At 37.0% G+C, this 25,399-nt stretch overlaps 2 protein-coding genes and 1 long non-coding RNA gene across 3 annotated transcripts; 2 read left to right on the top strand and 1 right to left on the bottom strand.

The window, feature by feature from the left end:
• Nucleotides 1-828: 828 nt before the first annotated feature.
• Nucleotides 829-13,896, top strand: plekhd1 (pleckstrin homology domain containing, family D (with coiled-coil domains) member 1). Its single transcript, XM_084393435.1, has 14 exons — nt 829-843; nt 3,449-3,608; nt 4,204-4,297; nt 4,769-4,858; nt 5,434-5,510; nt 5,666-5,757; nt 5,863-5,915; nt 6,081-6,175; nt 6,411-6,504; nt 8,202-8,392; nt 10,049-10,181; nt 10,596-10,740; nt 10,936-11,079; nt 12,944-13,896. Exons 2-14 carry the CDS (start codon nt 3,457-3,459, stop codon nt 13,102-13,104), a joined length of 1,521 nt encoding a protein of 506 aa, XP_084249561.1. The 5' UTR covers nt 829-843; nt 3,449-3,456; the 3' UTR covers nt 13,105-13,896.
• Nucleotides 13,897-14,036: 140 nt separating this feature from the next.
• On the bottom strand, nt 14,037-20,295 carry ccdc177 (coiled-coil domain containing 177). Its single transcript, XM_084394013.1, has 3 exons — nt 20,013-20,295; nt 16,022-19,154; nt 14,037-14,792 (listed from the first exon to the last, which is right to left on the bottom strand). The coding sequence occupies exon 2, from the start codon at nt 19,146-19,148 to the stop codon at nt 16,650-16,652; it is 2,499 nt and encodes an 832-aa protein (XP_084250139.1). The 5' UTR covers nt 19,149-19,154; nt 20,013-20,295; the 3' UTR covers nt 14,037-14,792; nt 16,022-16,649.
• A 2,773-nt stretch (nt 20,296-23,068) lies between these two features.
• LOC311280973 lies at nt 23,069-25,113 on the top strand. The gene is made up of 6 exons (XR_014625755.1): nt 23,069-23,165; nt 23,557-23,608; nt 23,804-23,868; nt 23,974-24,033; nt 24,117-24,214; nt 24,413-25,113. It is a non-coding gene; the product is annotated as an uncharacterized lncRNA (long non-coding RNA).
• Nucleotides 25,114-25,399: the final 286 nt, after the last annotated feature.

Here is a 25,399-nt window from a genome sequence, read left to right as displayed (position 1 = left end):
GAAATATTTTCACTTTGTGAATTAATAAAGCAAATAAATGAGCGATGAGTAATCATTTAAAAACCAGTTTTGCAATTTAATTCTCATTTATTTGTATAGTGCTTTTCACACAGTTACTGTCCGGTAACAGGCACACATTACGGATTTTGACAGCAATCTGGGACATTTTTCAACATTTTTAATTTCACATTCAAGTTCAGAAATATATATTACTCCAGTTTTGATTAGACTAATCAATTAGCTGAAACAAAATAATGTAATATATGAGTAATATTACTCAAGTAGGAGTGTGATATGGCTCTATATCAGCACGTCTGTGATTAGGCCATAAGCATTATAAGTTATATAAAGAAGTTTGCGTGATAGGTAATAAACACAAGCAAACAATTCAGTCAAAAGTACAAAAGCAGCATTAGCTAGTACAGGATTTAAGTGAAAGGTTATGCCCCTTTTTAAGTTTTATCTCAAAATACTCCATTGATCATTTATTACACCATGTTGTAAATGGCCATTTTTGAGTGGAAGGGAAAACATGTTGTTTTCGTGCATGTGTCTTTAAATGCAAATGAGCTGCTGCTCCCCACCACACTTTCCAGAAGTGGGCGGAGCCTTTACAGCTCGTGCTTCAGATACTCTTCCAAAAACTAACAAAGCATCTGTTTGGTTTTGATTATATTCTCTATTGCGGTCACTCTCACGTGACATTGCAACTCTTCATCATCATGAAAGTTTATTATCTGCATGCGTTTTAAAGCCATATCAGTCTAAACTTCTGATATGTGGTTTTCTGAGAGCACACATCCGAAGCACACACAGAAAGCTGGCTGTCAGGGGATGCCTCCTGTGAGTATTAAACTAGTTCTCTTTATTGGGCTTAAACTGTCAAAGCACCAAAATTCACAAACACACAGTGGGTTATGTCTGTGAACGTAAACAGCAAGTATAAAAGTTGCATGTGAATGTTAGGTCTTTATTAAAATGAAAGCAGCGTAATTTACAGTACCTACTATGCTGTTAACATGAATCAAACAACAAAGAAAAACAGAAAATCACTCACTGCTCTTTACTGAATAACTTATACCTTTATTAAGGATACATTTCTTACTTGAATCCTGCTGTTAAATGCTTTGGCGAGGAGATAAACATGGCTGATGGTGTACACCTCACTGAGGGCGGAGTTTATGCTAATAAGGCAGAGTCGCTAATAAGTATGCTAATAAGTTGTGGGCGGGGCCTAATATTTGTGACATCACAAAAACTAGAATCTACAAAAAGAATCTAGAATCTCTTGTTCTGAGACACTGTTTATGATTTATGGGGATTAACAAAGAGGTGTGGGTGGATTTTTACCATTATGGGTGGTTGTGTACACACACTGGCGACACACAAACAACACATTTCCAAATAGGCTCCATGTCTACATATAAACCACGTATTTGAGGTCTAAACAACTACTTTCTAGCCTAAAAAAACTCCTAAAACTACATTTCTTGACAATAACAGAAGTATTTTTAAAATTATAGTGGGTTTGTTCTTCTGCCATTGACGCTCGCTGTGAGAAATGCAGCCAGTATAGATCCGGCAGAAACAAGCGGAGTGATACAAATTGTGAAACGTTTTCTGTGTGATAGGCTATTAGTATAAAACATAGACTTGGATGTTCAAGTAATTTCAACTTAAATTACATTATAAATACACTTTAAAAAAGTACATTTCTTAACTTAATTTGATGAGCTAAATCAATGTAAAAACATATGTTGTCAACATATTGATCATATATTTTTTTTTACAGAATATCAAATGGGTGGAAAAGGCTCTCAGCCAATCAGATTCAAGAACCAGAACTGTTGTATAATATAATATAATATAACCTAACATAACATAATGTAATATAATATAATAAAAGATAAAATCCAAACAGTGAAAAATAATGTGAAAATAATTTATATCAATTATTACACAAATTACAACTCAAGTATACAAGTCATGCCTGTGTTGTGGCATAATTCCCATACATAATAATATTATAAGCATCTGCTAAATGCATACTTGTAGTGTGAATTGACATACAACACAATATAACAAAGTACAATATCCCACATATGCCTGCTTTACAGTCAATGTGATTTTTGCTTTACAAATTGAAATGATTCTCCGTGGTAATCGACACCATCTTTGACTTACATTTTAACTTGCTTTAAACCAGGAACATTCCTTTAAGATGTACAGTACTATGCAAATAACAAGGGTTAAGCTGTAAACCTTTAGTCCATGTGTAAAGTCACAGATTAAGTGTTATTAAATATAAATCCACTGCATATTAAAGCTGTGTTAACTGTCTAGGATACATAATCCCTGATCCATTAGCAAACTACATGCTCATACACATATGTTCAGTGGTGGATAAGATGAAACGCTGTAAACATGGCAGATTTACGAGCATATAGATCCATAATGTGTTTGATAAAGTTGTTTGAAAAAGGAATACATCTGTATTCATAACACTTGCACACACCAAATGGCTCTTTAGCCGATTAATCTGTCTGTGAAATTGGACAGATTGCTCTATTATGTAAGAAGAACAATGTCTAAAATCTCCTTTCCCCACCTGTCTAAGGTTATTTATGGTAAATATAAGAAAATGTGTCCCTGTGGACTTTTAGAAAATAAACTTGTTAAAACATATGTTAAAAATATTAAAAATAGTTTACTTCTCTTTCTAGTTTGTCCACCTGTCCAACAATGGATATACATTAATCAGCATATTATAATTATTTTTGAAGGATCATGTGACACTGAAGACTGGAGTAATGATGATAATGAAAATTAAGCTTTGATCACAGAGAAAACAGTTCTTTTAAACTGGGATATTTCCCAATATTACTGTTTTTTTTTATGTTATTAATCAAATAAATGCAGCCTTGGTCAGAATAAGAGACTTTTGAACGGCAGTGTGGGTGTGTGCGCGCGTGTGTGTGTGTGTGTGTGTGTGTGTGTGTGTGTGTGTGTGTGTGTGTGTGTGTATATATATATACTTATGACGTTGGAACTTATATATATAGTATATATATAACTTATATATATATATATAAGTTCCAACGTCATAAGTGAGATAATCCATAAAGTAATAGCATTTCCCTTCAAAATACTGCATTGACGTCCTTCAGATTAAAAAAAAAAAAACACTCTTTCCTAAAGCCTCTTGGTCTAACCCTCTCATATCTATTCCTCCCTCCCTCTCTGATTCTATTTCCACACTGTCCAGTACCAGCTGATGTCACTGTATTGGCAGATACATCATTCCACGTCGCTGAATGACCGGAGGGATATCATCACAGACTTTGCCTGATTCAGTGCGTCTCTATTGGAAAGTGTACATGCCACCATTTTAACTTCATTGACTTTTTTTTTTTTACCACACCTCCTCATCTCCCTCTTCCTGTGAAAGAGTCAGCTATGTTCTCCTCGTCCAAGCCCTCCCTACTCTCACCCTGGACCTCCATGGAGCAAGCTGACTCGGACGCTTTGGATATCAGCACTAAAGTGCAACTGCATGGGGTTCTGTGGAAGAGACCTTTCGGCAGGCCCTCGGCCAAGTGGTCCCGCAGGTATGCATACAAAAATATCCCCAACATTTTTTATTTTATTAGAAGATCTTTTTAGTGATCTTATTTTCATTATGTTTTCCTTTCCCTGCACAGAGATACACATTTTGTTAATCAGTTTTTGTTGTTCTGGTCAATAACAAAGTACATGTTATTATGAAATATATAATGTTATAATGATGCAAATGAAGAAGCTACGGTATGACTGAAATATGTTTAGTGTGGTGCCTTGTTATAGTGCACTTTAAAAGCTTTGCAGCTTAGACGATATCGAGTAACCCATCATTATAGCTTAGCTGAGATGCTTTAAATGTGCCTTTAAAGCTGAGTAAGTCAGATCTATGAGGACGCTCTGTGCTGCCGGTGGCTTTTTGTACTGCGTACATTAGGACTTATAAAGATCAATTCCAGGAAAGATCAATTCCAGTAAAATTACTGTTATATTTACAGTCATTTATGAATTTGTGGAGGAAGCAATGGACAGTTTTCAACAAGTGCTTAAAGGAGGAAATGTGTTCATTATGTGTTGCGTTAGCTGCGAGGTGATCATTGAATTTCTTGTTGCTGTTAATCGTGAATGTTTGTGCTTTCATAACAGATTCTTCATCATCAAGGATAGTTTTCTGTTGTACTATGCTGAAAACGAGAAAAAAAGCTTTGAGACCAATAAATATTTCAACATTCACCCTAAGGTACACCAACATCGCACATTATTTTAGTACACTGTAAAAAATTATATGATTAGTAAGTCATAAGTAAGTTGTAAGTTATGACAACATATGTTTTTACATTGCTTTAACTAACCAACTTTAGTTAAACAAGATTCAACTCTTTTTTTTTTTTTTTACGTCAGTTTAATGTCATTTAAGTCTAGCAACATCCAAGTTGATTGTACTTAAAAATTTAGGGCAGCAACATTTTTTTTTATTTTTACTATGCATTTTAAACTAATTAAATATAAATTATTATAAATTGAATTATATAATCATATAATTGCAAAAGGGTTGTTGAATATCAGCACAGCTGTTGGATGATTGCTTGCTTTTAAAAGGTTTTCTAACCAAGATAACATACAGAGTAACTTCAGAAAAATATGTGTTCTAATATATTTCTTACTAAAAGCATGATATGTATAATTGTTTGAACCTTTTCCTCCATGTCAGGGGGTGATTCCATTGGGTGGATGCATTGTTGAGCCAAGAGAAGACCAAAGCATGCCGTTTGCCGTGGTCATCAACCACGAGGACTTCACTGTAAACGCATTTTCTTCTTTTGTATTTTGCATAATTACACTGACAGGGGCTGTTCTGTTTTTTTTTTTTCAGAACAGATCTAGCGTTTTATATATATATATATATATATATATATATATATATATATATATATATATATATATATATATATATATATATGAAGAGTTCAGATGCAAAAGCCTCTAAGTGCCTTCTGAAATTTTCTTCTAGAATGATCATTTTTATCAAGCTTATTTAAGTTCAATAATTTCACTTAAATGGCAATGAAAATTACCTATTAATTAAGTGAAATTACTGAACTTAAATATACAAGCTTGATAAAAATGATCATTCTAGAAGAAAATTTCAGATGGCACTTAGAGGCTTTTGCATCTGAACTCTTCATATATATATATGGGAAAAGTCACTCAGTCACATATGCTGCATTTTTGTATTTAGTCTTTAGCCATAAATCGCAAATCTATTTTGGTGATTTAATTTTTTTTTTACCGTGTAAGAAATAATCACTAATAAATAATATATAAATAAAATAATAAATAAATGTCTGTATGAAATTTCTCCTTACCCTGATACAGGGAAACATTGTCCTGGCTGCGGAGTCGGAGTCAGAGCAGAGTCAGTGGGTGGAGATGCTACAAGAGTCGGGGAAAGTGTGAGGGACTTCTAACATCTCTGTGGAAAGATAAATGATTATATCATTACCATCACTAAAAAAAAAAAAAAAAACTCAGGGCATTTGAGCCTTTAGATGCTATAGATTATGACTTTAGTGTTACTTTTTTATCATTATTATGTATTCTCTTAAAGCACTTGGAAGAATGCTCAGTTGGGTGAGGCTATGATCGAGAGTCTTGAAGCTCAGGGGTTACAGCTAGCTAAGGAAAAGCAGGCATACCTGGGTATGGCCACAACTTTCATATATTATTTTATTTTATTTTATTTTATTTTATTATGTCAAATTCACAATACAATCTATTAAGGGTGATGTATTGTCTTTTTATTAGATAAGCTCATGGAGGAGACTGAGGAACTGTGCTTGCAAAGAGAAGAGAAGGCGGTTAGCTCACTATTTATGATGATTTACACCCACAAATATTTAGTTCTACATTTTTTTTTTTTTTTTTTACTATATTATGCCATATGTTTGTACACAGATACGTTTAGATATGCAGTCAATCATGACTGATGGATAACTATGTCTGTGTGTGTCTGTGTTTTGTAGGAGCTGGAGAGACTGAATCAATTGCTGGAAGAAGAAAAGCAGAAGTTTGAAGAAGTGGTTCAAGAGCTGAAAGTAGAACAAGAGCAAATTAAAATGTAAGACACCCCACCACATTTACTATTATAAACAGTTTTTACAAACATATTAACATTTTCGTTTATCCTTCTGTCATTCTTGCATCCATCCATCCATCCATCCATCCAAATGTGCCCAGCCATAAAAATGGGTCTTGAGAGCAATCCAATTTTAGAATAGATAAGATATTAAATGAATATGTTTATATTATTATGTCATTTAACCTGAACATTTTCTACTTCTCTGTATTGGTAGAGATATGGATGGTACTTCTCAGTGTCTGAAAGGAGTGGAAAATGAGAAAGAGGAGCTTCATAATCTTACCACACTTCTGCAGAAGTCTTTAGAGGTATATCCAAAAATAAAATATAATTTTAAGAAGAAAAAAAAAGTCCATATAGAAGTTAAGGGACAATGTACTGTCAGACGACTCATTACAAAATCACCCATAGACTTATCAGAACTCAGATGTGGACCATAAAAAAATAAATGAAGTTTAAAAATAATTATTTTGTGAGAAGAATGAGACCGCAGAGTCATACGAAAGATATTTAACTAGCACATTTTACAATGTATTTCCGGCTTATGTTTATCCATGAGGTGCGTCAAGTCAAGTCACCTTCAATACAGATTGTTTCAAAGCATCTTGATAAACAGGAAAATAACAGAATTAATAATGCAAACAGAATTCAATTCTGTTGTAAAGCATCTCCAAAAAAAGACAATAGTGTGATTATTCAGCTGAAGTCAGTTCAGTGTAGATTCAGTTCAGTGAATAACTGTGTTAAAGATTACCATGTAACTTTTTTTTTTTTTGTTCAAAATGAACAACATCTAAATAACGAGTCAATACATCATAAACCCTCCTTACAAATCGTGTCTTTGTCTTACCCTGATTCACTAAGATAAGCCTATTATAAGTGTTTATATATTAGACTGGGCAGAATTATTTTCGTGGGAAATTGTTTATATACGTCACTCGCCCGTGTGTGTCTCATCATAATCATAAATAGAGAAAAGTTGTTCCGGCTACTTGATAGACTATTCCATCAATGGTCCACACTCCAGCCCAGTAGGTGGCGGGAATGCACCTATTATTTGTTTGCCAACGGCCATAAAATCCCAAAAGAAGAGGAAGAAGATAGGCGTGCATGGTGTGGTTAGTTGTCACAACGAGCAAGAAAGGTTGAGATGAAGCCACTAAATCTCCAACCTCCGGAGAATCACCCGTTTTAAACAAACACGGAGACGAGAGTCTGCTGGCAAAAAGAGAACGCGACAGAGCTTGTAATAAAACATGAATCAACATTAGCTTGGCTTTTCGGAGATGCGAGAACTGAGGGATTTAAAATGTTGTAAAAGCGATGCGGAGATGATTGTCTTTTTATTACTCAACAGGAGAGTAAGGTACTTTATTGAACAGATAAATTGCCATATGTAGCTCTCTAACAGAGTTCATTGTAAATCATTATCTATTGTGAAGGGTCATTTCATTATGGTTGTTGTAGCGATGTCAAGTGTTTATTAATGTGTAAAGCTACAGTAACGTTTTCATCTAAACTGGTTATATATCAGACCTAGTAGTGAATGAACAACAGCATCAAATGTTGCACTTACATGCTCATATGGCATCATCTTTGAATTCCCATGTGTTCACCGGTGCTGCAAACCACAGTCATGTAGAGCTAAAGCACAACCAAAACAATGTTCTTCTGCAAAATGCATGCAGTTCTGTTTTTTAACCGCTAGAGTACCAAAAGTCCTTTAAGTTAACCAATTTATTGCCTCAATTTAGCTATAAGCAACTCTACAGTATAGTGTCGTTATTCACTTTGAGCCAATTCAGTGTTCAGTAACAGTGTTGATGATACAAAATTTGTCAGTTATGAAATGAAGTCAAATCAGCTTTAAAGCAGCTCTGCAGAAAGCGGTCCCATACAATATATTCTCACCCAATAGTGTCAGTGCAGAGAAATCAATAATATTAATGCATTTTAAGTGCCCTGATAAGGTCCATAACAAACATCTGACTCTGTCTGAATTCAGGAGTTATCCCAAGAGAAAAAGCGCACCCTCGAGCTGCTGCGAGAAAGAGGACAGGATGTGGCCGGAACAGGAAGTGATCGTCGGGCCTCTTTAGACTCCCATAATCCTGAGGTGCAGCTTCAGGGAAACCTGTGGCAGATCGAGGAGCAGATGAGCAGTCTGCTGAAAGAGAAAGAACAGGCAGAAGACAGGTGAATAACACATTTTCAAAAGAGTCTTTCCATGTACAAAGATTTCCTATACCTTTAACAAAAAAACCAAACAAAAAAAGATTTATTTGGAATGAAGCAGTGTTTATGTGCAGAGCCATCGTTTGTCCAGAAAGTGCATTAGAATAAATGGAACGTTGAGATCCTGACAGTGGAAATGTACATTGATCCCTAAATGATCCAGTCTATCGATCAGATGTGAATGAAGCACACAAGACAGAGAGTGGATTGACTAGCGGATATGAGTGACCTCAAAAGCAGGATATAAATAAATGTGACTCTGCTGTATGGTCCATTACGCATGATACAACAATTTAATAAATAACAACCTGATAAGATATCATTGATTTTTTTTTTACTTAGTTAAAAAAAAAATTAAGTCGTATTTCTGTTTGCTGTTGCTAACTCTTAGAAAATGTCAGATTTAATAAATATATCATTGAATTTATACTACTACTGTTTGCTGCAATATATATACTGTTATGATTCCTGTCTTATGTCCCCCTTGTCTTGTGTGGACTTTCGTCATTTCCTGTCCTGTACCATGTTTTGTAGTCCCTTGTAGTGTTTCTTGTTTATCAGGCTCCCCGGGTGTTTCTGATTAGCCACGCCCCCTTGTTATCTTGTTTAGCTTGTTAGTCTCTGTATTTAAACCCTGTGTCTTGTTTCAGTGTTTGTGGGTTCTTGATTTTGTAATGTTGTTTGTTCTGTTCCTGAGTCCTGTTCCATAGTCTATGTCTGGCAAGTTCTGAGTCTGTTTAATTAAAGCTGCTGCATGTGGATCCTGCTTCGTCCTTTGATTCAATCTACAGCGTTACATATACATTGTATGTACGATTATATTTGTCAAAAGTTTGAAAACATTATAATTTGTTAAAAAGAAATTGAAGAAAGTATCTTCTGCTCACCAAAGCTGCATTTATTTAATCAAAATACAGTAAAACTGTAATATTGTGAAATATTACTTCAATCTGAAATAACTGTTTTCTTTTTTTTATATATTTTAAAAATGCAAAGTTTTTACAGTGATGCAAAGCTGCATTTCAGCATCATCTCCAGTCTTCACTGTCACATGATCCTTCAGAAACCATTCTAATAAGCTGATGTTTCTCAAGAAACCTTTAATATTATTATCAATGTTGAAAACTTCTTCATCTACTGTCTACTGTGAAGGGTAATTTCGTTATGGCTGTGGTAGTGCTGTGCTGGAATTTATTTTCAAGTGTTTATTAACGGGTAAAGCTACAGTAATATCTTCAGCTAGTCAGCTTGAGATTCTTTCCATCTAAACTGGTTATACTGTATCTCTTAAGCCTAGAAGTGAGTGTTTTATGAGCATTAGGATAATCTCTCTCTCTCTTTTTAGTTATGAGAAAGAACCATATTCATATGCACAGTCGCGCAGAGCCGAAGTACAACCAAAACAATGTTCCTCCGCAAAATGAAAATGCATGCAGTTTTGTTTTTTACCACTAAAAGTTCGATAGTGTCCCTTTAAATTTTGATAAATAAATATACAAAAGAATATGATCAATAATTTATTCAGCACTTTTACACAAACTACACGCCAATGCTGGCTTTTCTAGTCCCTAGTGTTGGTGTCAGTGAGACGAGCCTTGTTTCTGTCGCCCCCTGCAGGCTGAAGGAGAATGAGATGCGAGCCAAAGTTCTGCAGGAGGAGAGGGAGTTTTATTCTTCTCAAGCTCAAGCTCTCCAGCAGTCTCTCACACAGCTCACAGCAGACAAACAGCACACCGAGGAAGAGCTGAAGGTGAACACTAATGTGCCCTGAAATTGTGGAGCACTATATATATATATATATATATATAAATATAAAAAATAAAACTTGCTGTAAATTTGGATGTGTAACAATTCTTCTAATTATAATTACAACAAAAATTCTAATTATTATATTAAGGTTGCATTGGATCTAACAGTATACATAATTGTTCAATTACATACAGCATTGTGTGTCACATTACCTCTTCTCCATCTTTGGATCATCTGCTCATCTTTTCTCACTTCTAAGTGATATAAAAATCTATTGAAATTCTATAAACGCCCATGTCTGCTCCTTCCTTCATACCTTTCACATCTGAAATGTATTTCCCTTACACTCGTCTTCATAATATACATTATATGTTGTTTGTGTGTATTTGTCCTATTGTGTGTGTGTGCGCATCAGGCGGAGATGGAGTCTCGTGTGGAACTGGAGCGTAGGCTGAAATTGGCTGAGGAAGCCCTGCAAGATCTAGAACAGGGTCTAAATGCAATAGAACGTACCCGCGAGAGGGAGGAAAAAATGAAAGGAGATGTCAGCCATCTCCGCAGTGAGTACTTTCCATCAGTCGTGTTCTACAGCATGAACAAATTAAAGTCCCTTGAAAACTAATATAAAGTGTGAACCACTTTTGAAAGCCCTTTCAATCCAGAATTACTTGAATTATTTTGTTATTTCCAAATATCTTTTAGTAAACGTTACTAAACTGCATAATAACTTAGAGTTGTGTATATTGTTCTCCCAGAGTTCTTTGAGGAATGTATCTGTGCTGCGGAGATCGAGGCCAAGTTACCATCCATTATGAAGAACGCAGTCTATCTGCATAAAGCTGCTGCCCGGCGCATCAAAAGTTGCCGTGTCCAGAGACGGGCCTCCAGACAGCACTGGTGTAAGTGTTACACGTACAGTACGTGCATGCATGCACACATGATCACATTATCACCTAAGTAGTTCCATTAGCCTCAACTCTATATTGAGGTAACGTATGCATCTATTACCAGAAACAGCACTCCAACTGAGTAACACTATAAACCTGGTTCCATTGAAGGAGATTTATTTTGTACATTTTTAAACATCCTTTGCATAATAGATTGTTTACATTTTTTCAAAACATATAATGAATTGTTTTTATAAATTTTCTTAACATGTTAGCCAATATAACTTTTTTTTTGGTAAAGTGTTATTTTATATATTTTGGGATACAACTATGTCTTCAGAAAAGTAACAGGGTTGTCAGTTCTGCAGTTTACTTTTGCAACGGGTATAGCCAATGTAGCAAATCCAATAAAGAGTTGTGTGAAACTCGATATTTATTAAATGGAGAGCGAGAACACAAACACACAACAACGTTAACTGTTGCACTGTGCACTAATCAAAAACACTGGAACAAATCAGAACTCAGGCAAATGCAATGACGAAGAAAACCATGGCTATAAACTAAACAGCGGTGACGTTTTTACAAAGCCAAGTTCTGCCATAACAAACCGTTTAGTGGAACTTATGACCGTAGTTGGCTAACAACGCTTTTGGAAACAAGACAATGAAACCGTAACAACTTTAACTTCACTTTTTAATAGGATTTTGTCATTACGGTTTTATTATTATTGGAGTTTGGAATTAGTTAGGGAAAAAATAATGTGTTAACAGGGTTTACCAGATATACACTGTTCAAAAGTTTGAGGGGTTTAAAGTTTGTTTTTTTTTGGGGGGGGGGGGGGGGGGGAATAAATGCTGTTTTTTTTTCTTCTTACTATTCATCAAAGAATCCTGAAATATATTGAGTTTCCATCTTTTATGGGGACTTTACATAGACGTAATGATTTTTATACTGTACAAACTGTGTATTCTATCACCTAACACTAACCCATCACAGAAAACTTTCTGCATTTTTACATGTTCAAAAACCCATGCTGTTGGAGACCAAAAAATGACATTTTGTCCCCATTTACCTAAAGTACACACACACACATAGGCATACCAAGGCTGTACACTTGTATATGTGGTTTACGGGAACTCTGCATAATGCGTAATAGTTTTTATACTGTACAAACTGTCTTGCATTAAACCTACCCATCACAGAAAACCTTCTGCATTTTTTTTTTTTAAGCCATTTGGGGAAGTGTCCTCATAAACCATGTTTACATTGTAATACCCATGTCATAAACCATATATACAAGAACACACATTGTTACAGTTGTTTTTACACACAATATGTGACCCTGGACCACAAAACCAGTCACATGGGTAATTATTTTTGTGTATGTACATGTATATGATGTATATATCATATGAAAGCTGAATAAATAAGATTTCCATTGACGTGTAAGGATAGGACAATATTTGGCCGAGATACAACTATTTGAAAATCTGGAATCTGAGGGTGCAAAAAAATCGAAACATTGAGAAAATCGCCTTTAAATTTGTCCATTTATGTTTGCGATTGTGCAACATTCACTCACAAAAGTAAATGTTTCATATATTTACAGTAGGAAATGTACAAAATATCTTCATGGAACATGATCTTTACTTAATATCCTAATGATTTTTGGCCTAAAAGAAAAATCTATAATTTTGACCCATATAATGTATTGTTGGCTATTGCCAAAAATATACCCGTGCGACATGTGACTGGTTTTGTGATCCAGGGTCACATATGAGAGAAACTAATGCCATGTGGAGTGGCCAAAATTACAATGGAAGTAAATAGCCTCCACCTCCTCATCATTTGCTCCACCCTCTTTCCCTATGTGCAGTGAAGCACTCTCAATCTTTCGCCTCCTCTCGCGGTGACGCCGCCTCCACCAGTCTGGAAGAGCTGAGGGAAACCGCCCGGCGTCTCACTTCAGACAGCTGTTTGAGACGAAGAGTCTACAAGATCATCACCCGCCAGGACACCGTTCAGTCTGAGGACTAACACGATTCTGACAGACAGAACGGCCTGGGACGGAGGGGAAACTAACGCCCTAATCTCTGCAGGGCGACCTCTGGTGAAAGTTTAACAAGTTGGGTTGTCATAATTTGGAAATATGTGTCCTTCAATTGTAAATTTATTACACTGTAGGATAATAGAACTTTGAAATGTCAAATGTTAGCTTTTAGTGAAAAGAAAATAACTATAGTCCAACAACACATAGCTTCTATGAAAAATATGCCCTTCAAATTAAAATCTATTTTAAGCCTAATGAGTAATGGTGAGCTATGATGCACTTGTCAAAACTGTAACTGAGAAAAATGGCTTCAAGCTTCTTCTTTTTAAGCTTCTCTGATTTTTTTTTTCAGTGTATTTTTCAGTGACCTTGGTTCTAGAATTATTTTTTTTAAAGTAGAGCTTTAAGCCGAACCAAACAAACCAGCTACTAGGAAAGAACTACAATCCCATGAAGCATTGCTAATGCTGTAAATTAGACTTTTAGGACCTCGAAAACAAGATTGTAATCCTAATAAATAAACAAAACAAAGAAATATGTATGTATGTGTGTATATATCACGATTCTCCTATTGGTGGAGAGTTCATGGCAGAATCATGGGTAATGTAGTTTTCCCCCAGGAACTACAGTTAAACATGATTATTTTCAGAGAAAGTTGAAATAGCGCAGGCTGGCGGCTTCAACGAAAGCATATTCCATTGATTCACAACCTTGTAGCTTACTGTAATTTGTCTTTAAAGGTTAACAAGTTATCATTAAAAATCAATTCTTATATGGAGAAAATGAATGGCATTTTTTACTTCCGGAACCTGAATTTTGCACATAAAGTGAATTCATTTAACATTGTTATGTTCATATACATAAAACAACTAATATATCATACATTGTTTAGATTTTTTTTTTTTTTTTTAATACAGAATGTTATTTTCAAAACTGAATAATTGGTTCTCAGATAAAGTATCACCCTGCATGTTCCTTTTTAATAAGCGACACATTTCTTTGCAGTAGGCTATGGAATGAGAAATAAAACATCTGCTGCCAACGGGAAACATATTTTCATTTACATAATTAAAAAAATGGTACTGAGACAAAAATATAACACCTTGATAAGATATACTTTTAGATTTAAAATAATAATGCTACAATCATCTTCAAGTCATATTTACTACAGCAAAACTGATATTCAAAAAATGTCAGTGTGAACAAATCAAGATCTGTATTATATCTAGCTTGCTTTCCAGATAGCCCTAAAAAGCTCTGTTATGGCTCGAGTATGAATTACTCTCTTTTGGTTATCATCATTAAAACTGAGATAGTTATGACTTATTAGCTACAATAATTAGGAATAATTGATTACTTAGTTATGATCCAGCACCACTACTTTGCTTCCATTTAAAATCAAGCCTGTTATACAATAATCTATACAAATGAAATGGTTTCTTCTGGCTTTTTATGCTATTAAAAGTGTTGTTGGTGAGCCATCTGGATATGCTGGAAGTGAAATGGCTTCAGTGTTTATTAAACCTTCCAATTACATCATGCCTAGCTGAGTCACTGCCAGAGAGGGAATAAGGGTCCATAATTAAAGTGAAATGTATTTTGCGGTCTCCTGGAGGTTATTTTTCACTGAATCAGGTCGCAGATGTCATCATCATCATCTTCTCCTCTCCCAAACCTGCATCAGAAGAGACAAACCAGATAACAGTCAATTAACAGAAGCTTTCTTATATCACATAACTAATAATTAAGCTGTAACACTTGCTTGGATCACAGATTTGGCATTATTTTAACAGAAGACCTGTTTCTTTGTAAAATTCTGCATTCATATAGTTTACAGAATGGATTTAGAGGAGATATATAAATATAATTTTTATTTGATTTTTATATTTTTTTATATAACAATGATAGTGTTTTGCAATTATCATACAAATAAATGAAATAATTATCTAAAGAGCCTGTATACAGAGGCACTGAAAAAAATTGCTAGCCCTAGAATACAGTTTTTGTCCAGGTTGTTGATTGCTGTACAGAACAAGAAATCCTGTGACAGATGGCTGTCGTGACAAACATCACTGTGGGTTAAGCTCTCATAGGAATTGAAATGCCGACTGCAGTGCTTTTCTCACAGATATCGACGCGAGCTCTCCTCCAATCATTTCCTCTAGATACGTACCAGGATGACATGGCATTTTTTAGTCAAATGTTTTCTGACTAGCGCCCTGTTTCTCACAAGTTCCCAATGTCACATTCAAAAGTGTGAATATGCCTAATTAACGTTGGAATGCAAATACCTAGCTATTATGTAATATGAGCTTGCATGCAATATGCATATTGCTTCAGTGCACTTTCATTTACATCACACAAGCAAATTATTTTAATGTAATGATAGTGGACCATGCGTTAACCATCAATGTGCAGACAATGTTCAAAATAACAAACTATCCTGCAATATGTAGTATGCATCCTGTGCATAGTATGCAAATTTTCTGTATGACCTGCTCCCAAAATGTGCAGTATAAAACAAAGCATACTGCACAGAACACCATATCCCACAATGCAATGCTCTCCACTTTCTCTGTTTTAGTTATCATATTTATTCCCAAGATTATGATTGGATGGTCCTCACAAAATGTGATGAGATCAATAATGTACCCCCCTCAGAAATATTTGATACTGATTGGTCAATTGTGTTCAGCGATCAATTATTTCTGAATAATGACCATTGATGGAGTTCAGTGATTGTGTTTTTGTTCATCATGTCAGGATTTAAATGTCTGGATGACTGTGCATTATTCCCATACATGATGCCTACTGCTTCACTATTTTTTACAGTGTATACTAACATGCCATATATACAGTAGTAAAGACGAATGAAGCTCATGAGGAAAAAATGATTGAACACACCTGAAGGAATGCAGGGGATGACAGTGTGGAACTGCTGACCAAAGACTCCTGTGCTTCATCAGCAGATACGCTGTGCTGAGATCATTCTTTGTCATGTCCTGACTCCGCATTTCGCCAGAGTTTGGTTTACACACATCAAGTCATGGATCACCCTGCAATGGCCTTGAGTCTGCCTCAAAAGATTTACTCTGGGACTCTGGGAGAAGCATCCCCTCCCCCTTTTCTTTCTCTTCTTCTAAGAAATAAAGCCACCCTTAGAAAGAAGCCATCACTGTTGCCATAGTGCCAAACGTCTTTGTAAACAATGAACTCTTTATATACAGCTCTCAAAGCAACATGGCTGCCAAGTTACAAAAAAAACAATCATGCCCCGACATATGATCATCCACACATAAGCACAAAGTTCTTCGATTAACATTTAAAATATATAAATACAGAAAAATATTTCTTTAGATGACATGATGAAAATGATCCAGCATCAGGAATAATGAATCTTTAGGTAAAACACTTGAGGGCATGACCATCAGTTCTGTTGCTGTAGTTTGGTGATGAGGCTAGCATGTAGGCTCAAGCACAACTTATTTCTAGACAGATGTGCATGGAAAGAGCAAATAAGTTGCACAGTTGCTCACTTCTCAACTAAATTTGCATTTAACTGAGCCTCCAGGGCCATCTTGTCGAAGGTGCGCATGTTTGTCTCTTCGCGAACACGATCTCGCACATGGAAAGATGCGCGGGCCACGGATCGGGCACTTTCCAACACTGCACGTTTTTCTCGGAAAATCTGTTCACTTTTTTCCAGTTTGCGCTCAATGGACTGCAACAATTCTAGCCGGCGCTGTTTCTCCTCTTCCTCGACACGTTGACGGTTGAGCCTCTGAAGTCGTTCTTTTTCCTGCCTGCTTTGCCCCGCACGTTGGGCCTTCTCCCGCGCCCGCACTTCGGCCACTTGAGCGGCTTGTTGTGCTCGTCTTTCAGCTTCCCGGGCCTTTGCCTCCATCTGTTCCTTCTGCTGTTGCTCACGCAGCTCGGCGGCCCGTCTTGCTTTCTGGATCTGCTTCTCTTCTCGCTTAGCTTTCTCCTTTAGCTCTTGCCCACGTTTTTCTTGTATCTGCTCATAGTTCTCCAAAGACCTATTTAGCTTCTCGTCGGCTGTTCTCCGAGCTTCTTCTCGCTCATCTGCTTCACGGCGTGCAATCTCTTGGATAAGAGCCGCATGGCGCCTCTTCTCGGCACGGTTGAGTCCACGACGCTCCTCTTGTGCTTGGTGCTCTCGCTCCTGCCGCTTCAGCTCAGCAATAGTCAGTTTCTCCTTGAGGAGCAGCTTCTCTTGCTCAAGAACAGCAGCTCGGTCCTCCTCCAGAGCTTTGAGGTTCTGTTCTTGTAACGACTTCTTGTGTTTCTCCTCACGAGCAGCCTGTTGCAGTTTCTGCAATCGGCTGCGTTCTTGTTGCTCAGCCAATTCCCTCCAACGCTCCTCACTTTCCACTGCTTGGCGAAGTTTGGCATCTGCAGCCTCTCGCTCCTGCTGGTTAAGCCAGCGCTGCCGGGTAGAAACTTGCGACTGCCATGCTCGTTGGCACTGCTGCACGGCCCTCTGTTTCTCCCGCTCTTCACGTTCCCGTCGAAGCTCCTCTAGCCGCTTCTCACTGTCCCATTGCAGGTGTGCTACGTAGCGTGTCTGGCTCATTATGTCCTCCTCTTGGTACCTGGCAAGCATTAACGCAGCAATCTTTCGGTCACGTTCTGGAACAGCTTTAAGTCCTCTGCGTTTCACCTCCTTCACGATGCGCTCCACTTTTTGCATAGTCTGTGGAGAGTGGCTAAGGTCTCCCAAGCTTAAACTGCGACCCATCAGAGAGTTAAAGGTAGCTAAAGTGCGGGCGTGAGGGCTTGATGTCTTAGCCCAGTGATCTCTTGCCCCTTCCCAGCTATAGGAAGAGGAAGCAGATTCAGAGGAGGTACATGTAGTAGTTGTGGTGTTCGTTGTTGAAGCAGTCGAAGAACAAAACGCGTCACGCCTTCGTTGCAAAGACTCCAGCGAGTGGCTTCTGCATCTAACCTTTGATTTGGAGATGATGTGTCCATTATGCTGTGCAAATGTACTTGAGATGCCATTGGCAGGACTTTGGACAGAAGATTTTGACACTGTTGGGGCAAGTGAAGTTGATGTCCTTGGAAAAGAAGGAGGTTTTTGTATTGATCTGGGGAAGGTATTTGGAGCCTTTGTAGGAGTACTAAAAGTTTTTTTTGTGGCCTGACCTCCTGGAGCTGACTGAATTGATCGTTGGATTATTGAAGGTTTTGAACCTTGAGGTTTTCCCCCAGATTCTACTTCAAGGGACTTGGGCTTTTTTGCAGACGTTCCTTTAGCAGTAGTAGCAGAGTTCACTGGATTGGCTTTTGAGAACGGAGGAGAGCTGGATGTGGACACTGTAGTAACCAGTCCTGATCCCGCTGTCATGCTTTTAGGATTAGATGTTGCAGATTGTTTTTTGGGTGCACCGCTGCAGGTAGGTGCTATTTTGTGGGCTTGATTTGTTAAACTATGATTATTATTAGCATTTACAGTTTCCTGTGACTTCTCTGAAGCCAGCGGACCACCATTATTGTTGAGAGCTGCCTGCAGATTTCGCCTCTTCTCCTCTCTGATAATCCGCTCTCTCTCCTCTCTACAGTGTCGGAGTTTAGCATGTCTATCCCTCTCATATATTTCAAACATTCCTGTGGCGACACGCATGCTGCGGCCGGGTGCCTCACGGGCAAAATCAGACAGTGGACGAGCCAGAAGTTCCACAGGTTTCACTCCACAACGTGCACATGCCTCGAGAGAGCGAGGGCTTGTCAGGACATACCGACTGCCTTCTGCTACTGGCGAGTCAAAATTGTAAAGGTCCAGATGTAGTTTTTGCTCTTCTGGTTGATTGTTTTGCTGCTGGCATGGTTCTTGAGAGCTCGGTACAGGATCAGTACTGGGCTCTGTCTGTGGACTGGAATCCACACTAACATCTGTCTCTCTATTATCACCTGGCTCAGGTAGACATGGTGCTTCAGAGGCTGCAGCTGGGCTTTCAAACTGGGTCCCTCTGAATTTACTCTGGTCATCTGGTTCCAATGGATCCACCATGGTTCACTTTACCAAAAAAAAAAAAAAAACATAAGGCAAAAATAATGAATTTTACAGTGTTTCAATGACAGCACTGGATAACCCACACACATATTTTCTAGAGTGGAATCACAGGGATTATTATGTTCTGTCTAGAGATCAAGGCTTAAGAGTGCTATCTAAGGTTGAGGGACGCCATAAAGCTTGCACATGCATGCATATTTTTTACGCTCTGCTTCTGTATGTGATGACGGTTCCTGCCTCAGGGTAATTAAATAAGGTTACATGCATGCTGGGCAATATTAAAGAACTCGTGCAGCTATTTTTGGAGTCTGTGATTCAGATGTAATCATGCATGCATGTAAAACCATTTCAATATGCCTCATGTCTGCTCTTTCTATCTATCTATCTATCTATCTATCTATCTATCTATCTATCTATCTATCTATCTATCTATCTATCTGCATCTAAACCTCATTAACACAGTTACTCATTTATAAACAGAATGGTCACAATTTTGTTATTTTTAAATGTCATATTGCATATTTTTTATGCATGCAAATGATGTCTTGTTTCGTGCACTCCTTCACATTAGTGACACGATAAACCTCGATAAACAGCCTAGTTTTATAGGCCCTAAAAAGACAGATGTTGTTTGTACAGTAAAGAAACGCTGACTTTAAAAGAAGACATGGGCTACCAAGCACAAATACAAGCAGCATCTCTCTTCACAGAAGGTTTCCAGAGCAGATGCTTTGATTTTACATACAGTGTGCGGGCGCAATAATATCTGATTACATGAATGCGCAAGAAATCAAGAAATCCACAAGGACACAGCGAACGACGATATAGCAAACACATCACGATAATAAACGCCAGTCTTACCGTTATCAGGGCACACTCATTCAGAGGGCATCGGGAGGCTGATATGTCCTCTCCTCCTCATCAAATGTGTTTTTGTGGTCGGTTCTCGTCTCGTTCTTTCCTTCAGCAGTCAGTCAGTCTCCACCTGCTGTTTGACACTCGCATCCTTGGCCGTGAAGCATCTGTGCTCCGCCTCCGCGTGACTGCGCTCTAAAGATATCGCAAATATTCAGCCCTTTGTCCCCACGGTTTGACCCTATGAACGGAGAATGGGCGATTCTGCGATGCTGTCATGATGAATGTGCTAAAGGATGGCCAGGCGTTATTGTATTTACGCATATCAGTGTTGTTGCTGTTTCTTTAAATTCGGACTTGAAATGGATTTATAATATAGCCTATCATGTTTCTGCAACATAAATAGTAATGCTAATAATAATACTTTTTATTATTATTAGCCTATTATTATTATTATTAAAGAATTCACAGGAATTCAGTGGGTTATTTTGGAGAAAAGGGGAAGTCTGTTTTTCATGCTGTAATAAGTACATGTATACACTAGAGGGCGCACTATCCACAAATATAATGTGGCTCTGATGAAATCAGCGCTGCTGCACAAAAGTGGCCAAATATCCTTTGTCTTAACTATGAACAGCATCGGCATTGTTTTATTATTTAAAACCTGACGTATATTTTGTGAAATGTTTTGCTTTAAAGTTTAATGCTGCTTGGTTAAATAGTTTATCTAATGCAATAGCATTTTTACATTTCTAAGTATGTCTTAATTGTTTAAACAGTTGGACACTGTATAAGATATTTACAGGGAGTTTCTTACTTTTTCTCTTTCATGGGTATAAATATCTTGGTCATACTTTACAATAAGATTTAATTTTGTAACATTTGTTAAGGCATTAACTTAAAACTAACAATGAGCAATATATATTTACAACGTTTATTAACATCCAATCTCTTTAATAGATAGAGGATGAGAGTCAGTGTTGAGCAGATGACACACTAACACCTGCTGGTCTTAGAGCTGGGGAAAACTGAGAAATCAAACAGAGATGGATGAAGTGAAGAAGATTAGTTGCACAGCTTTGTCAAAACAAACGGCCAAGTGTTTAACCATATACTTGTAAGACTGCCAGTAAAAACAACTTTCCACTCATACGCTTTCATGCAATTCATGAATGTCCATTATGTTATATAGCCTTAATAGTGTTGCCGTTATGTAAAAAACAGAAACTGCAATGGTAATGCAATGGCCTTTTGTATGTGAGGATGCACATTGAATGTTGTTGACAACTAGTAATATGAAGAGCAAATACGGTTTCACTTTATTTTGATGGTCCCTTTAACACGTTCTGTTGACTATAAGTAACGCTGCACCTCCATGCTACATGTCTACTAACTGTCATTAAAGTGTTAGTTAAGTATTAGTAGACTGGTAGGGTTAGGGTTAGATTAAGTTGACATGAAGTTGCAAAATTACTTATAGTCAGTAGAGTGTCTGTTGGAGGAGCATCACAATAAAGTGTTTGCAGATATTAAGCAGAGAGTCTACTTATGCTCCAGGGAAAGTTAGTTGACATATAGTTGCAAAGTTACTTATAGTCAACAGCACGTTCAAAAGGGACCATCAAAATAAAGTGTTACCGGAAATACTGTAAACAAAGCACCTATAGCATCATGTTATAAGTGGCCAACAATCAAACAACTAATCTAAAAAAATTGTGACACTAAATTAATAGGCCTATGTAATTAGCATGGGTAGAAAATTTATATGGATAGGTTTGTTACTGAAAATTGTATAATACTTTATCTACTCATTAAACAGCATTATGGTAAAAATGGAACAGTGTGGAAACAGCTTTCTTATCTATACAGTGTTTTGCTTCGGGTGTTCGGCGCAAAATACCCGGAACAGCCGTTTTCCCCTCCATTTGGTCTAAACCACTGTTTGTGGTCATCAGTTTGAAACGTTGACTACAAACACAGAGGTTTACTCGATTTTTCGTTGCGTTGTTCTCTTTGTATTTACGATTCTTTGCCGCCTTTGGCTGCTGCCTACAACGCACTGAATCCTTCACTGGAAACACAAGGTAACTCACTCCCTCTAAACGTTTTGAATTCTGTCACCCGGGAACAATACAAGTCGACACTATTATGACTAAAAGTTTGCTAAGAAGTGTTTCCTTCAAAAGGAAACAGTATTTGACTGTTAACAGGGCAGTATTTGACTCTGGTAATGCTGGGGCCACACCACAAGATATCCGGGCCGATTTCTCCCTTTCCGACAATCGGAAAAGTGAAGTCCTGATTATCTGTGGTGTGAGGTGTGTTAAGAGTGACCGAACGTGCTCGGAAGAACGTCCGAGCCGCCCCGAATCGTAAATATTTAACATGTTGAATATTTACGATCTGAAATCCTGATGTGTGGGGGGAACCCTGACGACAAAGGCTCTGTTGATTGTCAGGTGGAACGAAACAATATCCAATCAGAAAGCGAGCTGACAGAAGAGATCTTACAAGATTTTAAATATCTTTTGGTGTGGCTTCAGCATAAGTGTGACCATAGCAGTCTTGTGGGAGTGCAACGTTCACGCCATGTAGTAATTACACTGTTAGACTTTTCTGTAATTTCTACAGTTATTTACTTTAAATCCCCCAGTATTATACTGCTATTTCTCTTTACAGTAAATAACTGTGATTCCAATTGCATCATGGGAATTTTCTGTGACGTCTAACACCACATACAGAGACTTACTGTATTTTTTTATTTTGCTGTATACTACTGTATTTGACGTAATAACTGCCTCTCTGGCTGGCACCATTCCACCGTGCTTTTTATTTCCTAATTTTTGCCTTACACCACGTGTCTACAACGCTATAATAGCCAGAGGCTGTCTATATTGGACACATTGAAGCGACCGGACCTTTAAATGCAAACCTGTTTATCCCTTGTAAGAACTAGCGCGAGCGCTTGGACTTGTATCGGACTACGTCTGAAATATAACGGCCGCGGCGCATCACTACACTATCTGGGATTTGTCGTGTCGCGTCAGACAGACATCCAGTGAAGGTAATGGGGTCTGTCTTTTGTTGGATCGCGACGTTCGTGTCTGGCCCGGGGAAGAGACGGAATTCACTTCACCGAGAGAGAGATCAGCAAGCAAGGTAAAAAAAAACATTCTGTGTATGTTGACCATAGACTGGCTGTTGACAGGATTGTGCCCAGTTTAACGTATGTTATAACGTTTACGTTAGCCTAACGTTACTCGTCGTCAACATGGCGGTAACGAACTTTACCATGGTAAACTGAGCTAACGTTTCATTTTACACACCTTGTTATATTATTGAATTGTCGAGTTAAAATATGCCAACGAGCAACGCGTTTACATTAACAATAAATGTGAATAAACTAATGTGAAATTCTGTTTATAGCCTAATGTTGGCCTACTGATGAGAACCTTTATAGTTTTAGCATTAGTTTGCAAACTATACCATATTATAGTTTTTTTTTTTTTTTTATGGAATTTAATATTTACTTCCATTTTTGTGTTTAAAGGCAACTGCAACAAAGCGCCAATTCGCGCCAGTGACTTAGCAAGATTCCAGAGGTAAGTTAGGCCAGCCCATTTGTGATATATTTTGAGATAAGTTTGCTGAAATGATTAGCATACGCTATGTGAAAATGGCTTTTAAACCACTGGTGCAGACTAGGTAGCTTACAATATCTTATAAAATCTCTATAAAATTGGCTAACTTTATATCAAATAAGTGACCTTTGCATTATGTCTAACTTTATTACACAGCAAATGAACCAATCAGAAGATGGACCATTTTCTTTGTTCAGTCTCACCAGATTAAATGTATCCAGGTAAGCACTGCAGTAAAACTCTCACTAGGCTAATTCATTCAGACCAAATCTAGCATTCTAAACAACTTAAGTTTATATTTTTGCATTATTTTTATATTTTATTAGCCAGAAGACTCTACCATTGCAGTTCCACCTGACTAGGAAGGTCCTAATATCAGCGCACAGGTGAGTTAACTACTGTAGGAAGGAGAACAATCATCACACAGTGATTTCTTGCATGTATCTTACTGTGTATTTGTCTCAAACAGGTACTCCTTCACTGCAGACAAGCTGAAATGGGCTAAAATCATCTATTTCAGTCGTTCTTTCTATGGATCTCAGCATTTTTGGACAGAATTTAGGATTTGTAAGTATTAAAATTTAATCTGGCATAATTTAATTGAGTTCTTTTGTATGCTATTTATTGACAAAAGCTGTTTACAAATGTATATTCTTAAGTTTTTGTGAAAATAATAATAAAAATTAACAAAAAAGGAGGTTAAAAATAATGTGACACTAATATTCTCTCTCTCTCTCTCTCTCTCTCTCTCTCTCTCTCATATAGTTTTGGAAGCGGGATCTCCTCTGAAGGACTGAGTACATTTGTGTTTGTGGGCACGCATGCAGACCAGGGAACACTCTGATGTTGTCAATCAAGTTCTGAACAGGAACCAATCTTTGGAGAAGTTCATTTATTCACAAAGGTGGACAAAAACATTGTGTTGGCTTTTTAAAGATTATTTTGATGATGACTTTTACTCCTATGCTGTAGAAAAGATGGAGTAGACAGTCAGACATTGATAATAATAAGAAATGTTTCTTGAGCATCAAAGAGACTTCTTTCAAAAACATTACGACACTTAAATACTTCTTTTGGCCACCAGTGTACATGAATCCAACACATTTTTGGAAATAAGTGAAATTATTTTTAAGGTGGGGTTATGTGTCTTGTATTGTGAAAAGAACTGTGTTTTGTCCTGTTTTGGACATTTCCTTTTTGAATGCTTAAAAATGTATTTATATTCTGCAGTTTTATGAATGTAATGGTTGATATTTCATTATAATACTTGTATAAGCTAAACAACCAATGACTCTACATTCATTTAGTCAAATGCTAATGTTTTGTTTATGGTTTTATGTATGTTTTCAAAAATGTTTGCAGTGAAGGACAGCACATAATGTGTTAATTTAACACGTTTACACATCTTTGTGCTAACCTCTCTGACATATTTACTTTGTTAAAATCATTAACACAATGAATGAGTTAAAATTAATGAGTTAAAAATTGTCTCTAAACTCACCCATTAATGTGTAAAAATTTCACACATCATTTCCAGCATTGGCATGTTTATTTTGTGATATATATGAAATGTTTTAAATAAAAAAATGGTATTTTGTGATAACTTTGTCTAATTGGTTTGTATGAAAGTAGTACTTATGTAGGATAAAAATAAAATTAATCATATATCAAAATGATCAAATCTAATTTATATTTAGTACAAATAAAAATAATTACAGTAGTGTACTGATTAGCTTCGTTTTTACAGTAATG

Source organism: Rutilus rutilus (assembly GCF_951802725.1).
Source record: "Rutilus rutilus genome assembly, chromosome: 21".
In the NCBI taxonomy this organism is placed as follows: Eukaryota; Metazoa; Chordata; class Actinopteri; order Cypriniformes; family Leuciscidae; genus Rutilus; species Rutilus rutilus.
This window is presented reverse-complemented; position numbering and strand designations above follow the sequence as displayed.